This window comes from Lissotriton helveticus, chromosome 3_1 (assembly GCF_964261635.1).
Source record: "Lissotriton helveticus chromosome 3_1, aLisHel1.1, whole genome shotgun sequence".
Classification (NCBI taxonomy): domain Eukaryota; kingdom Metazoa; phylum Chordata; class Amphibia; order Caudata; family Salamandridae; genus Lissotriton; species Lissotriton helveticus.
The window spans coordinates 1,868,171,179-1,868,186,217 of record NC_136061.1 but is presented as its reverse complement, the minus strand read 5'-3'; the positions used below and the strand labels follow the sequence as shown (position 1 = coordinate 1,868,186,217).

General features: G+C 44.3%; 1 protein-coding gene across 1 annotated transcript in view; it reads left to right on the top strand.

The window, feature by feature from the left end:
* LOC144825191 (mucin-2-like) overlaps positions 1-15,039 on the top strand; it is a 1,014,272-nt gene that overhangs the window by 777,559 nt on the left and 221,674 nt on the right. The window contains exons 34-35 of the mRNA XM_078684042.1: positions 2,510-2,687; positions 11,116-11,226. Of these exons, the coding sequence (XP_078540168.1) occupies positions 2,510-2,687; positions 11,116-11,226 (289 nt within the window). The remainder of the gene's footprint in view (positions 1-2,509; positions 2,688-11,115; positions 11,227-15,039) is intronic.

The following is a 15,039-nucleotide window of genomic DNA, read 5'->3' as shown; positions in this document are numbered from 1 at the left end:
AGGAGTCTATCAGTCTTGGCAGCTGCAGGTCCAGCATCTTCAAGGTTAGATATTTGTTGCTCCACGTCAGTGATCCGCGTCTCATGCATGCCATCTAGGCATGCCGTCCAAGCGTGCATCAATCGACCTGAAAGTAGCCTTCAATTCACCCAATATGACTGTAGCACCCTCCAAAGGTGGGGCATCCACCCCCATGGGCCCAAGGGAAGTCTCCTGGGTGCTCTCATCCTCTCCGTGACGAGGGGTCTTAGTCATGTCGAAAGAGAGTGGGTGCTCTTTGGGATCACTGAGCTCCTTCTCAGAAGACTGTGTGGGGGACCCCGTAATTGTGGCTGGAGAAAGAGGGGCACGGTGTAGGTATCAAGTGGCTCGATGACCCCAAATAAATCAATGGCACCAGTAGTAGTGTGTATCAAGCTGGCAGGTTCCTTAGGGTGAACATCTCCCAGGCATGGGGTGAGGTACGCGGCCTCAGTGACCTTTCAGGGGCCCATAGTGGAGGGACAGACTCCGCAGCGGATGTTGCAGGATCGGTGGAGTTGAAGTGTGCACTGAGGTAGGGAGGAAGGAAGTCCAGGTGCAGAGGAGGCAGGGAAGGACTGCTGGCGATCGATGGTCTCAGCACGGGCAGTGGGCTTGAATGTGGCACTTTGTAGGCAAGCGCTGTGGCCAAACGCACAGTTGTGAGAGCAATGAGGAGGTGCGTACACACAGTTGGCCCCACTAACTAGAGGCCAGCTTTAGGCCCAATATCCAGTGTTATCCCTAGCAGCCCCCACATATAGATGGACGCCAGTAGTCACCACACCGTGGAAAAAGTAGAAAGCGACTCACCACTGCGGCCCGGTCACAAATAGCTGCAAAAAAAGAAAGGCCCTCCCTCAGGCCGGCCGCAGAGACCCAAAGCCATTCTTCACACAGCGAGGTCGCAGAGAGATCCCCAGCGTCAATTACGGAGCGGCCGTTGATTGCGACCACGGCCCACCCTGTCGTTGCGTGGCCTCCAAAATGAGCTGATATAACTTCTGTTTGTGCCAAGAATTAAAGAGAAATCACTAACTTCTGATGTAAAATCAGAGGGAGAGAAAGAGCTAGCCATATAGACGCTGAATTGAAATATGAAACCAGAAAACCTTTGATCAATACCTGCATGACCACATTCTGTGATCCTTGCCTCCTTAATTTTAACATTAAGGGCATTATGAAATGCATGACTTCAGGATGTGCGCAGTACAAAATCTTCTCATGTGTTTGATTTAAAATACTATAATATTTTTCGGTGAATAATAGAAACCTAGGCCACTGTAGAGTGCACATGACAACTGACCTTCCTCTCGGCTCGTTAATGGCATTGTCATTGAAAATGGGTGAGGGCGTGAATGTATGTAAGGTCATATTTGTAAACTATAGTTTGTGTTTGAAAAATATCACTTCTAATAAATGCCCTCAATGCAGTGATATAATCTGAAGTACTAAGTTGAAATATTTCCATGTTACAGAAATACACTTTTTGAATTTTAAAGAAACTCTATCTTATTTTTACATGTGAAGATATATGTAATGTCTTTAAACATGGCACCCCCATACCAGAATTCTACCCTGAATCCAGCCCCCACCCTGAGCCCTAAAATGGCTCTCAAAGACCAGAAAAGTACTCCAATCCCTGTCCCACCACCCTGAGCACTAAAATGGTCCCCCAAGTCTGCGCCTGAGAACTAAAACTACCCCTTTTCTTCCTAAAACCCAACCTCTTCCTCCCGAGCACTAAACACTTTCCTGCCCCCAGCCCTAAAAAGTACTCCAATCACTGTCCCACCACCCTGAGCACTAAAATGGTCCCCCAAGCCTGCTCCTGAGGTCTAAAAATACCCCTTTCCCTCCTAAAAACCAACCTCTTCCTCCCAAGCACTAAACACTTTCCTGCCCCCAGCCCTAAAAGTACCCCGATCCCTGCCTCCTGTCCTGAGAGCTAAAACTACCACCCTCAATCCTGAAATCCAGCCCTTTCCCCCATGAGCCCTAAAAACGACCCCATGGAAGTCCACATCATTTCTATGGTGCCTTTCATAGAGCTGACTCCACTAGACATGGCCATAAGGAGTCCCTCTATCAGTGGCATAGCAAGGAGGGGGCGGACTGCCCCGAGCGACAAGAGTTTTGGGGGGCTCTGTAGCTATTTGGCACAGTCTATGTTAATCCTTCCCCAAAATCAGACCATAAAATTGAAGGTACCAACTATAAAAGCACCACCCATTCAAACATCTGTATGGCTATATTGTACACAAACACAGACTATATTATTGGGATGTATTAGTTAAAAGTTCACAGAGCCTTCCTTAGAACCTGCTCTTGCTATGGCCTTAAAACCATGACTGTGGCAGGCTGCCACTCTTCAGGGACACAACCACAGAGCAGGTATATTGCCTTTGCCATCCGCTCAAGGAGGGTGCGTCTGTGTCATACATTTCTGTTTCTGTCTAATTCACATGCAATCTTTACTTCTTTGCAGCCTGGAGAATCCTGGCCAGTCGGCTGTTACACCTGTTCCTGTACTTCTCTGAATATGGGTACGGTGGTGTGCGATCGAGTTGCCTGCCCCAATATCCAGTCCCCGACCTGCAGCCCAGACCGTGAAGTAGTGCAGGTGGTGGACCCAGATAATATATGCTGTACTAAGCCTCAGTGTTGTAAGTATACTCCAAAAGCTCCACAAGGCAATAAACAATGTTGTTTTGCATTTCTTTAACCCTTAACCCCCCCCCCTGTTCCGTGAGGAGGAGCAGAGCAGCTTGTGCGGGTGCTTATTATATTATTTTCCACCTTTCAGTGCAAGACCAGACCTACTATAGAAGTGAAACTACCATAAGAGAATTGTTGTAGGACTTGAAAACAACTTTTCCAAAAACTTTGCGCTACATTACAGCATCACTGTCAAATCCAATATTTATGATTGTGTTTTACTGTTTAACAAGTCCAACCCTACCCGAACCCGCACTGGTAATCAGCAAAAAATGTGGGTGTCCAGTTTAATGCTAAGATGTCCTCCTTCCGCCCATGGATCAAAGCTGTGGTTAAATGATGCGACTTCCACATATCAACGTGCAGAAGAATCCCTTGGTGGAACTAACGATATCCACTGCTTCATTTGTAGACAAATAAGTGCAGCACGTTTTACCCAGAAGCTTGCAGCCGGCCCCATCGAATGTCACTGTGCTAAATATTAAGGCTGTGTAGTCTCTATTCCAACTCAAGCCTCTTTCGCCCACCACATGAGCTTAATTTGAACCAGTGGTTACAGTTGGGGCCCACTGCCACTGGCATTCATTTTTGGAGTCTGAAACTTATTTTTCCTCGTCATTCTTTGACCCAGAGCAAGGGAGGCAAAAACAAAAAAGGAGCATCAAGAGGAAGAGAAACACAGTGGCAAAGAAGAAACAAAGCAAGGATGCAAAAGAACCTGAAAGGCGAAATAGAGATAAAGAAAGTCTCAGGTGGTGAATAAAAGAGGCATTAGGGGAAATCCAGACTACACGGCCATGGTATGTTCTGCACCCCTGACATTTGCTAGTGCAAGCCACGAGCTTCGAACATACCTTGGGCACCGGCAATTATTCTTTTACGAATAAAGCGCTGTCCATGTAAGACAATCCCTGCCACTTTATCTCACTTTTGAAGGCTTTATTCATCCCTGCTTTCTTCCCTTGACATCGGTTTTCTTGCTCTCTCTTTCTCCTTTTTTCTCCCGTCTATGTTTTTTCTCTCATGCTCTGAGAAAAAATAAGTGCAGGCCCCCAAAAGGAGTGCCAGTGGTCCTTACCTTTAACCACCAGTTCAAATTAAGCACTGTCAAGATACCTCATAGCAGCATGACTGGCAACTGCGACACAGTTTACACTGATCTACAAAAACACAAATCCAAAAATATCAAAGGTTGCAGAACAAAATAGCAAGGGTACTCTTACATTTTAAGAGGTCTTCAGATTATGTTCATTGCTTGCTACGACAGAGGACAGCTCTACTTTGAAAAATGATCTCTGTTTAAGTGTTTTCGAGCAACATAAAACCCAAACACACAGCACAAATAATGTCCCATGGCAAAAGCAGATGAAAAGATATTGAGGCAAAATCTTGATGATCTTGGATCTGGTGTGTGGAACACTTTTCTTCAACCTTTGATCCCAAAATAAAGCTTCCACATTTTCATGAAAGAGCCAAACAATCCTTTCTTAGGGATTCCTTTCAGATGAGCAAGTGTGAAATTCTGAGAGTAGAGATTGTAATGGCAAACCCCATGGAACACCAGAAGAGATGAATTTAGTTGGAGATATGGCAGATCCCCTTTTGATATGTGACTCAGTTTAGGTAGAAACAATTGACACCAATGAAGGGCCCTCTAAATGCCTCCAGTCCAATTTCCCAAGCTTCCTTCCCTCTCAATACTTGCATTTATTTGCGGAAATTACATATTAGTATATGCATATATAGGAAAGTGAGTTATTAGCTGAGAAGAGTGAGAGCCACACTCAAGTAATAAACACAATCCTTGGCAGGGTGAACCGCAAAAGTCACTAAATAAACCTGTGCTAGCCATGTGGTAGACTGGCACAAAAGCAGCCAGAGGCAATGTTTAAAATATTTATGTGGCATTCAAATAGTAACAAAGTAAAAACACAACACACAAAAAATGTCCATGTCAATGTAGAAAATAGAGTAACATGTAATAAATAAATTAACACCAAAATGACTACAATCCAATCAATAGAACAGAAGCTATGAATTGTTTCTGTTCAGGTATAAATAACACAGAGAAGTACAAAATGCCACTTTAGGTTATCTGGTTGTGGTGGAACGGGTCAAAGTCACAAGCTCAAGCCCACCGCAATGGAGAGGTGGTCAGATACAGGGACCAGGTTTGTCACGCTGAAGAGTTTGCCTTTTCAAAGTCCGAGACCACGTGAGGATCCTCGGCTGGAGCTTTGTGTTGGTGGGAGCCACAAGTAGGTCAATGTCGGTGCGAGGAGCAGTTGTCGCTAGATCTTCGTGTTGGCGACTGATGCAGGTGGTCACTCTTTGGCGTGAAGAGTAGATCACTGATAGAAATTCAGGAGACATAGTGACAGTTGCTGCTGCGAGGAGCCTGCTCGCGGTCGGGATGAGCCCTAAACCTCCAGATTTTCACCTGGAGCTTGATTGTGAAACAGAAGGAGTACACACTGATTTCAGTCAAGGATCCAGGACTTGGGGAATACTTCTTGGGGGTCAGGAGTTCCTCTAGCAGGGGCGAGCAACAGGGCACAGGCAGCTTCAGTTGGTGCTGATCAGCAGGGTAGCTTCAGGGAACGCTCAAACTGAGTTAAGACAACTGGCTCTTGAAGTCATTTTTGGGGATTCTAGGATCAAGGCAAGCACTTTCAGTCTTCCTTCTTCAGAGAGCAGAGCAGTCCTTCTTCTGAATCTTGCATATGTTCAGGAGTGGTCAAATGAGACATTTGTATCTAGTGCCAGCCTTTGTGTGGGGCAAATACTTGGCCTACTCCCATACTGGTTCTTGTCAGTTCTTTACCTTCCCTCCAAACTGTCTAGGGTGACCAGGACAAGGGCAGGCCTGTGTCAGGTTGTTTTCTGTGTGCTGCAGGCAAGGTCCTGTGAAGTGTAATCGGGGTGTAGAGGAACATCCCCTTCCTCTACACCCCGGCCCTTTTTGTCGCCATCAAGGAATACACAACACAGGGAAGCCTTTCACAGTCATGCAACCCTGTACACTGGCAGAAAGGCACATTTGGTTTAAGTAGTAAAAAGCGACTTTCTAAAAGTGGCATTTTCAGAAAAGTAACTTAAAATCGAACTTTTTCATACAATTCAAATGAGCGGAACAAACATTTCTCTATCTGTTCCTTAACTGAAGTTATCACTTATTAAGTGTGATAAGATAGTCCAGTGTTAGTCTATGGGAGAGATAGCCTTACTACAGTCTAAAATGATTTTAGGAATTTTTCACTGCCAGGACATGTAAACCTTTAGCACACATGTACTATCCTTTAAATATCATGCACCCTGCCATATTAGCATATATAGGGCCTGCCTTAGGGGTGACTTACAAGTATTAAAAAGAAAGGTTTAGGTCTGGAAAACAGTTAGCATGTTTATGTTTGCGGGATGACTCTTTGGAATCTTTATCAATTCCAAATGTAGGTAAATCTGCACCCAAGTGAGAGGGTAAATCAACACATGCACATTTATTAATTATTTTTCAACTAACGATCACAAAGGTTTCTAAGAGATCAGCAACAGTTGCAGATTCAAGGAGTATTTCTGGAAACATTTTGTGAACTACTGGTTAAGCGCATGAGGAGGCAGGCATGCCTGAATAATGTAACATTGTGTTAATTGGTTCAGTCGAAGTTGCCTTCACATGTGTGCTTTTATTTTCTTTCATCCACTAGAAAATCATTTCTTTCACTTGATAAACCCATTCCTTTCAAATCTGATTTAGGAAGCAGACGCGGAAATATTTACTAACAACATGTCCTTGCAAATCCACAAAATATGTATTTCAAAGATAGATTAGAGAGAAATTCAGTTTTATGAACCTGGAAGAAGCAATAATTTCAAGAGGAATATTTAATTATTATATATCTTCACAATTCATAAACTGTGCTTTCCACATGCAACAAATGTGTGTTTCCAAAAGGCAAAGTTTACAAATGTGTTTGCCAGAGCAGCAAACATCACCACAAGACTAAGGAAAAGTGGGCTGGGGAGTTCATCTTGGTCAATGATTGGGGTTTTCCATTCCAGAAATGTAACTATACTGTCTCTGTGTCATGCCCTAGTCTGTAAAGGGTCCAAGAGCACTTATCTTTTCAGGTTCAGTTTGAAATGTGGAGGCAGCACTTCTTCAAGAATCTCGACAATGCCAAGTTAATTAGAGATGGGATTAAACTGAAGTTATTGCCCAAATTAGGATTGCAAGGGATCATGAAAAACCTCGACTTTTTAGAGTTCACCCAGTAAAGACCTTGTGCAGTATATAATATTTTGAGAAAAGGGCATTATGGAAAATTTAAAAATCAGTGTTCAAACATCAGTTTGTATAGTCATCTTTGATTCCAAGGACTACAGCTAGTTATCAAGAGGGAATCCCATACCAGGTAAGGCCCTTAGTATCATTAATTACCAGGTGCAGTATTAGCACCAAACTTGTGAATATTAATTTTAAAGGGGTTGCTGATTTTGTATCAAAGAAGACAAATCATTGTTCAAAAGAAGTGTCAAGCAGTTTTGGATCTAGATATGAGTTAACGAAAAATGAGTAGCAATAGTGCCAGCGGGAGCTTTTCCTATAGCTGGAATATGAGAGCAAATACTGAAAGGTATACTACTGAATACAGGTTCCCTTGGTTTACTTTTTTTGCGTTGTCATCTAGTGGTTTAGGTAAATGTATGTTTATGTATTCATTGGACAGTTTTGTAGAGCGCTACATGTCACTTTGTGGTCTCTTCGGAGTGCTGTAGTTATGGCACAGTCTCTACACCTTGTGAGGTGGAAGCAGCATGGGTCAGATCAGGGAAAGGTGGATCCCTGTCCAATATACTTCAGTGACTATCCCCGGTTGGGTAGAATACAGTTGTACATGAGGTGCAGGTGGCTCGATTCTGCCCTGAACCCCCAGACTCGCTAGGCATTACTTCCATGATTCATATGTTGGAAGATTTGATGCATGGTCAAGTGTGACTCCACAGAGTGTAGTGAGTGTCATATTTTGTGGATCTACTGGCCTTATGAATGGTGAAGAGTAATCTGAACCATTCTCTTCTCGTCTGATCTTCTTCTCTATATCCATCCACTCTTTTACTTAAGGGACCAGTCTTAGTGCCATCCTTGCATAGGAAGCTCTCTTTCATCTAGTGAACAGTTTTAGCTCTATTCTTCCATAGGAAGCTCTCTTTCATCTAGTGGAACAGTTTTGGCTCTATTCTTCCATAGGAGGCTCTCTTTCATCTAGTAAGGCCATCTGCGCTCCGTTCTCTTTCTTCTGGTGAGCCTATCCTGGTTCTGTTCATGCGTAGGAAACCCCAGCTCATCCAGGTGAAGCGCCTTTGCTTCATTTAGGAGTAGGAAGCTCTCTTTCATCTAGAAAGGCCATCTGCGCTCCCTTCTCTTTCTTCTGGTGCGACTATCCTGGTTCTGTTCTTGCATAGGAAGCCTCAGCTCATCCAGGTGAAGCGTCTTTGCTTCATTGAGGAGTAGGAAGCTCTCTTTCATCTAGTAAGGCCATCTGGGCCCCGTTCTCTTTCTTCTGGTGAGACTATCCTGGTTCCGTTCATGCATAGGAAGCCCCAGCTCATCCAGGCGAAGTGTCTTTGCTTCATTTAGGAGTAGGAAGCGCTTTTTCATCTAGTAAGGCCATCTGCGCTCCGTTCTCTTTCTTCTGGTGAGGCTATCCTGGTTCTGTTCTTGCATAGGAAGCCCCAGCTCATCCAGGTAAAGCGTCTTTGCTTCATTTAGGAGTAGGAAGCTCTTTTTCATCTAGTAAGGCCATCTGCGCTCCGTTCTCTTTCTTCTGGTGAGGCTATCCTGGGTCTGTTCATGCATAGGAAGCCCCAGCTCATCCAGGTGAAGCGTCTTTGCTTCATTTAGGAGTAGGAAGCTCTCTTTCATCTAGTAAGGCCATCTGCGCTCCGTTCTCTTTCTTCTGGTGAGACTATCCTGGTTCCGTTCATGCATAGGAAGCCCCAGCTCATCCAGGTGAAGCGTCTTTGCTTCATTTAGGAGTAGGAAGCTCTCTTTCATCTAGTAAGGCCATCTGCGCTCCGTTCTCTTTCTTCTGGTGAGGCTATCCTGGTTCTGTTCATGCATAGGAAGCCCCAGCTCATCCAGGTAAAGCGTCTTTGCTTCATTTAGGAGTAGGAAGCTCTTTTCCATCTAGTAAGGCCATCTGCGCTCCGTTCTCTTTCTTCTGGTGAGACTATCCTGGTTCCGTTCATGCATAGGAAGCCCCAGCTCATCCAGGTGAAGCGTCTTTGCTTCATTTAGGAGTAGGAAGCTCTCTTTCATCTAGTAAGGCCATCTGCGCCCCGTTCTCTTTCTTCTGGTGAGGCTATCCTGGTTCCGTTCATGCATAGAAAGCCCCAGCTCATCCAGGTAAAGCGTCTTTGCTTCATTTAGGAGTAGGAAGCTCTCTTTCATCTAGTAAGGCCATCTGTGCTCCGTTCTCTTTCTTCTGGTGAGACTATCCTGGTTCCATTCATGCATAGGAAGCCCCAGCTCATCCAGGTGACGCGTCTTTGCTTCATTGAGGAGTAGGACGCTCTCTTTCATCTAGTAAGGCCATCTGCGTTCCGTTCTCTTTCTTCTGGTGAGACTATCTTGGTTCCATTCATGCATAGGAAGCCCTAGCTCATCCAGGTGAAGCGTCTTTGCTTCATTTAGGAGTAGGAAGCTCTCTTTCATCTAGTAAGGCCATCTGCGCTCAGTTCTCTTTCTTCTGGTGAGACTATCCTGGTTCCGTTCATGCATAGGAAGCCCCAGCTCATCCAGGTGAAGCGTCTTTGCTTCATTTAGGAGTAGGAAGCTCTCTTTCATCTAGTAAGGCCATCTGCGCTCCGTTCTCTTTCTTCTGGTGAGGCTATCCTGGTTCTGTTCATGCATAGGAAGCCCCAGCTCATCCAGGTAAAGCGTCTTTGCTTCATTTAGGAGTAGGAAGCTCTTTTCCATCTAGAGGCCATCTGCGCTCCGTTCTCTTTCTTCTGGTGAGACTATCCTAGTTCCGTTCATGCATAGGAAGCCCCAGCTCATCCAGGTGAAGCGTCTTTGCTTCATTTAGGAGTAGGAAGCTCTCTTTCATCTAGTAAGGCCATCTGCGCTCCGTTCTCTTTCTTCTGGTGAGGCTATCCTGGTTCCGTTCATGCATAGAAAGCCCCAGCTCATCCAGGTAAAGCGTCTTTGCTTCATTTAGGAGTAGGAAGCTCTCTTTCATCTAGTAAGGCCATCTGTGCTCCGTTCTCTTTCTTCTGGTGAGACTATCCTGGTTCCATTCATGCATAGGAAGCCCCAGCTCATCCAGGTGACGCGTCTTTGCTTCATTGAGGAGTAGGACGCTCTCTTTCATCTAGTAAGGCCATCTGCGTTCCCTTCTCTTTCTTCTGGTGAGACTATCTTGGTTCCATTCATGCATAGGAAGCCCTAGCTCATCCAGGTGAAGCGTCTTTGCTTCATTTAGGAGTAGGAAGCTCTCTTTCATCTAGTAAGGCCATCCAGTGGAAGCGTCTTTGCTTCATTGAGGAGTAGGAAGCTCTCTTTCATCTAGTAAGGCCATCTGTGCTCCGTTCTCTTTCTTCTGGTGAGACTATCTTGTTTCTGTTCATGCATAGGAAGCCCCAGCTCATCCAGTAGAAGCATCTTTGCTTCATTGAGGAGTATGAAGCTCACATTCATATAACGCAACTGTTTCCACTCGACTCATGGATAGAAGCTCTCTTTCATCTAGTGGAATAGTCTTAGTTCCATTCATGCTTAGGAAGCTCTCTTTCATCTGTTGGACTGTCTTGGTTCCGTTCATGCATAAGAAGCTCTTTTTCAACCAGTGTGACCATCTTCGCCCTTTTCTCGTTCTTCTACTGGGTCCATATGGGGTCCATTCATTGCTTCTAGTGGTCCGTTTTGGCTCCATTCATGCAGAGGAAGCTCCCTCCATCTAGCGGGACAGGTAATCGAGGCATGTGGTGATGTTGATCTCGTGGCCTGGGATGTCTGTCCATTGAAAGTGGATTTGGGCGTTGTCGGGTGTAACTGCTATATTTAAATAACTGCCAGCATCACTGCGCTCTAGTGTACAGTGGGAAGATGAGTTTTAATTGTGCTTTGGACCAGCAGCATTCTGAGGAACTACATCAGTGGAAAAGAATTAGAGGCACTTCCAATGCCGCTTTGATACAGAACCTTCTAGCGATGCGTCCTCTCCACCTACAGAAAGCGCCTGTACACACAAAGAAAACAAGCTGTAGAGCAGACTCAACTGTAGGAGAAGAGTGCATATCTGTTTTCAAGATTGACTCGTTTGGTTGAGGACTTCTCTGTTAATGTGCTGATTTGTTCATTTCTTCTCTGTACAGTGTGCAAGCCTCAGAAGGCATGCAGCAGTGCCATGATGACCTGCCCGCAAGGCTTCGAACTTACCTGTGCTGAAACGGATTTGAATCAATGCTGTCCGGTCTACAATTGCAGTAAGTCTTACACTTTAACTGAACAATGTTTGAAGCACTGTTCCTGGCCTGCTGCATGTGTTTGTTGTAAACGTTGTATACTGCCACAGAAGGGCAAAATGTCTATTTGAGAACATTTCCCCTCCTCCCCTCAGCCCAGCCCTGTTTTTCTTTCCTACGTTTTTCAACATGACATTTTGAAAACAATATTTTGTAGCGTGCCTTTCTGCCTACTACTGCCTCATCATACTTGCTATTCCAGGGCCGATTCGAGCTTTCACTCCTCCTCCCTCCTTTCAACGCCATGAATCATCCTCTCTATTATTTGCTTCTCATCCCTCATCATCCAACCTCCAAGCTCTTTTCTCCACATCGTTGTATTTCAGAACAAATGGCAGCTACTCTTCCGTCTTCCCTTTTTAATCTCTATTGCTTTCTTCTGTACACCTCATCCGCATTCCTGTCCCTGACACTCTCTCTCTTTCATTTCCTTACATGCTGTCACACCACTCTTCCATTTCCCATTGCTTCTCCTCATCCTGCCTGCTTCATCCTATGTTCTCCCTTCGCATATGTCCCTGTCATCATCTGACATAGTAACCCTAGCAACTTACTTGTTTGTTGTCATTCAGCGGTCCTTTCTCATTCCGCCCCCCTGCCCTCAGTTACTCCCTTCTTTTGCCATCCCCATGACCAAGCACCTCTTTGGTTGCCCACATCTTTATCTGTCTCCGCGCCTTCCTAATCACTCCATCTTCTTCCTTCTGGAGGGGAGGATGAAGGGTCTTCATTTCTTTTTTTTGTTCAAAATGATTTTATTGAATTTAGACAGAGGGAAAACACAGAAGTACATACAGAAAACTGAGAAGGTAATTCATTGAGTTACATGAAAGCAAATAAGGACGATCGTAAATAAGCAGTCAGAAATAAATTCCATTGCATAGTACCGTTGTCAATGACAGGAGAACTTAAAACAGAGAGGAGGAAGGAAGGGAAAAGGGCAATATACAATTCATGTCATAATAAATTAACCAAATAGAATTACCAATAAACAGTTACAAAAACAGTATGATAATCAATGAATATCATAATAACATTGAAAGAGCAAAAATCATAACTTTATATATGAATCTATAGGAGACCAAAAGGATTGAAATAGCAGAGAATTATGATGAACACCTTGTAGAGATAATTGAGCACCTCTTCTTGTAAAGATAATCCAGGACCACCAAGCATGAACAGAAAGGGAAGTAGCATCCTTCCAACAAAAAGTAATTGATTTTAGCGCTGCCGAAACCAAAAAATTAAATAACTTTGCTTGAGCATCCTCAAGGGGTCTTCATTTCTTGACAGGTGGCACGAGCCTCTAGAGTGCTAGAGACACTCTAGCCTCTAGAGTGTCTCTAGCACTCTAAAGTCTAGAGGTAACTGGTCGAAAATGGAGCACGTGTCTTGAGTCTCAAGAATAAAGGTGCGTCTAGGACAGTTTTAGGATGGGGATGTGCCTTGCCCAGTGGTTACAGAGTAGTCGGACGTCATGACAGGCATTTGATCTGAAAGAGAAAAGGGTCCATCTAGTCCTACTTCCATTAAGTAACCATAAGTATTATTGTAATGTAGAGAAATGAAACAAGTGATGCAAATGAACAGTTATACTATTGAAACAGAACAAACATGCGACATGGTACCATCTGGATGGGAAAATGTTACAGCTGAAAGAAAGATACGTAGTCCAGAATGTAACTCAGGATCACAGCTTTATTTTTCAGATCAGATCCATATTAAGCCTCATGTTATGCCCCACCAGGAGCAGCCTCCTCCCTTCTCAGCCCTTCCACACCAACTGATTCCTTCTTCCACACAAACACTCTCAACATTCTGATGACATCACATAAGCCAAGCAGCAAAGGCAGAAGACAACAGTAGAGAGGATGCCTTAATCACTTACTAGATTACAACAGAAAACAAGAGTAGTTAGAACAGGAGAGCACTTTGTGTCTGTTATAAAAAGTTAAAGAGAGTGCTCTAGTAATCACAGTACTGCCAACGCTCCTAAATGCCTACGGTAGGGGTCCACTCTGAACAATACTATTGTCCCGATTGCACCCAGACTGTTACTCCCAGGAGGAAAGCGCTCCACACAATTAGAACTTTAGAACTGGGCTGGTATTCCTGGACCCAGATTTCTGACATGCAGCAACACCTGGCCTGATTTAACCTGCAAGAAAATCAAATACAGAAGGACTAAAAGTGCAGCACCTCCTTGGCTTTAGCCCATGACCAAGCCCCTTCTGCAGCATGAGAGAGCAAAGAACACTCCCTCCTGCCTCCTGTGCTTTCCCTACTACCAGCCTCGCAAACCAGCATCTCACAGGCCCCCTGTTTGGGCCCAGCAATTTCGGGTCTGCATGTTTTTCCCATTCCAGGTACAAAAATTCAGAATAGCCACAAAAATTATTCCCCAGGCCACTCCCAAGTATCCCCACACCTAAATCCACCTCACTTTTAATTCGGGCCTTTGAAGTCTGCTTTTCTCTGATATAACATTGTGTCACTATTCTCTACAAGAACAAGCATGTGTTATAGTTATCCTCAACCAATACCAGTCCGGATTCCGGGCTGGGCACAGTACGGAATCAGCCATAACCAACATATTAGATGATGCATTACAAATCCTGGACCAAATTGAAGCCTGCTTGCTAATCTTGCTCGACCTTTCATCAGCTTTTGACACCGTCAAACATGACAACTTGTTAGATCTATTGAAACACAGAATGGAACTAGCTGGCTCTGTTTTAAACTGGTTCACCTCGTTCTTTCAAAACAGATTGCAATGATTTAAACCCATCCCGGTCACTTTAGGAGTCCCACAGGGATCATCTCTCTCTCCCACCCTTTTCAACTTATTCATGGAACCACTCACCGAAATTCTTAAGTCCTCTAACGTACAGTATCACATGTACGCAGATGATACACAACTATATTTAAAGATCCATTCTTTAGAAGGCATCAAATCGCTCAACTCAGTGCTAGAAAAAACCCAGACCTGGCTATCCGAAAATCATCTAAAACTAAATAACACCAAAACCGTATTCCTCCTATTCGCTCCTCCCACCCAAGTCACCATAATTCAAGACTGGCTGAAACATCTAACGGCACTCAATTGCCAACCTCTGATCATCAACTCAGTGAAATAGCTGGGAGTGATGCTGGACAGAAACCTAAATATGCATAAACACATCAGCGCCGCAACAAAAGGAGCACGCTTTCAAATGAACACATTGAGAAAACTAAAACCCTTCCTGCCCGAAAAGGACTTAGAGCTGGCATTACAAGCACTAGTTATCCCAAGAGTGGAATATGGGTGTGCCTCTCTTCGCAGTCTTCCTAGATGCTCGACGGCCTCGCTAAGAGCTTCAATCAACACAACAGCCAGACTTATTACTGGCTCCAAAAGAAACTCTCACATCTCCCCGGACCTCAGATCCCTTAACTGGCTACCTTTCGAAACCAGAATTGAACTAAAAATTGCATTTTTGACGCATAAAGTCATACATCACAACACTCCTTGCTATCTAGCACATAAATTGGTGCCTTCATGTGGCAACAGATCATCCAGAAGTGCTAGTAAACTTTTACTGAAACCACAAATATTCAACAAGAAGAAAACATACAACCAAGCCTTTTTGGGGATGACGCCCAGGATCTGGAATGCACTGCCCCCAGGAACCAGACGGAATCCCTCTACTGCATCTTTCAAAAAAGAAGTGAAATCTCTCCTCATGGCTAAATTTACATGAACAATGTTTATATGTGGTTATACAACTTGACTGC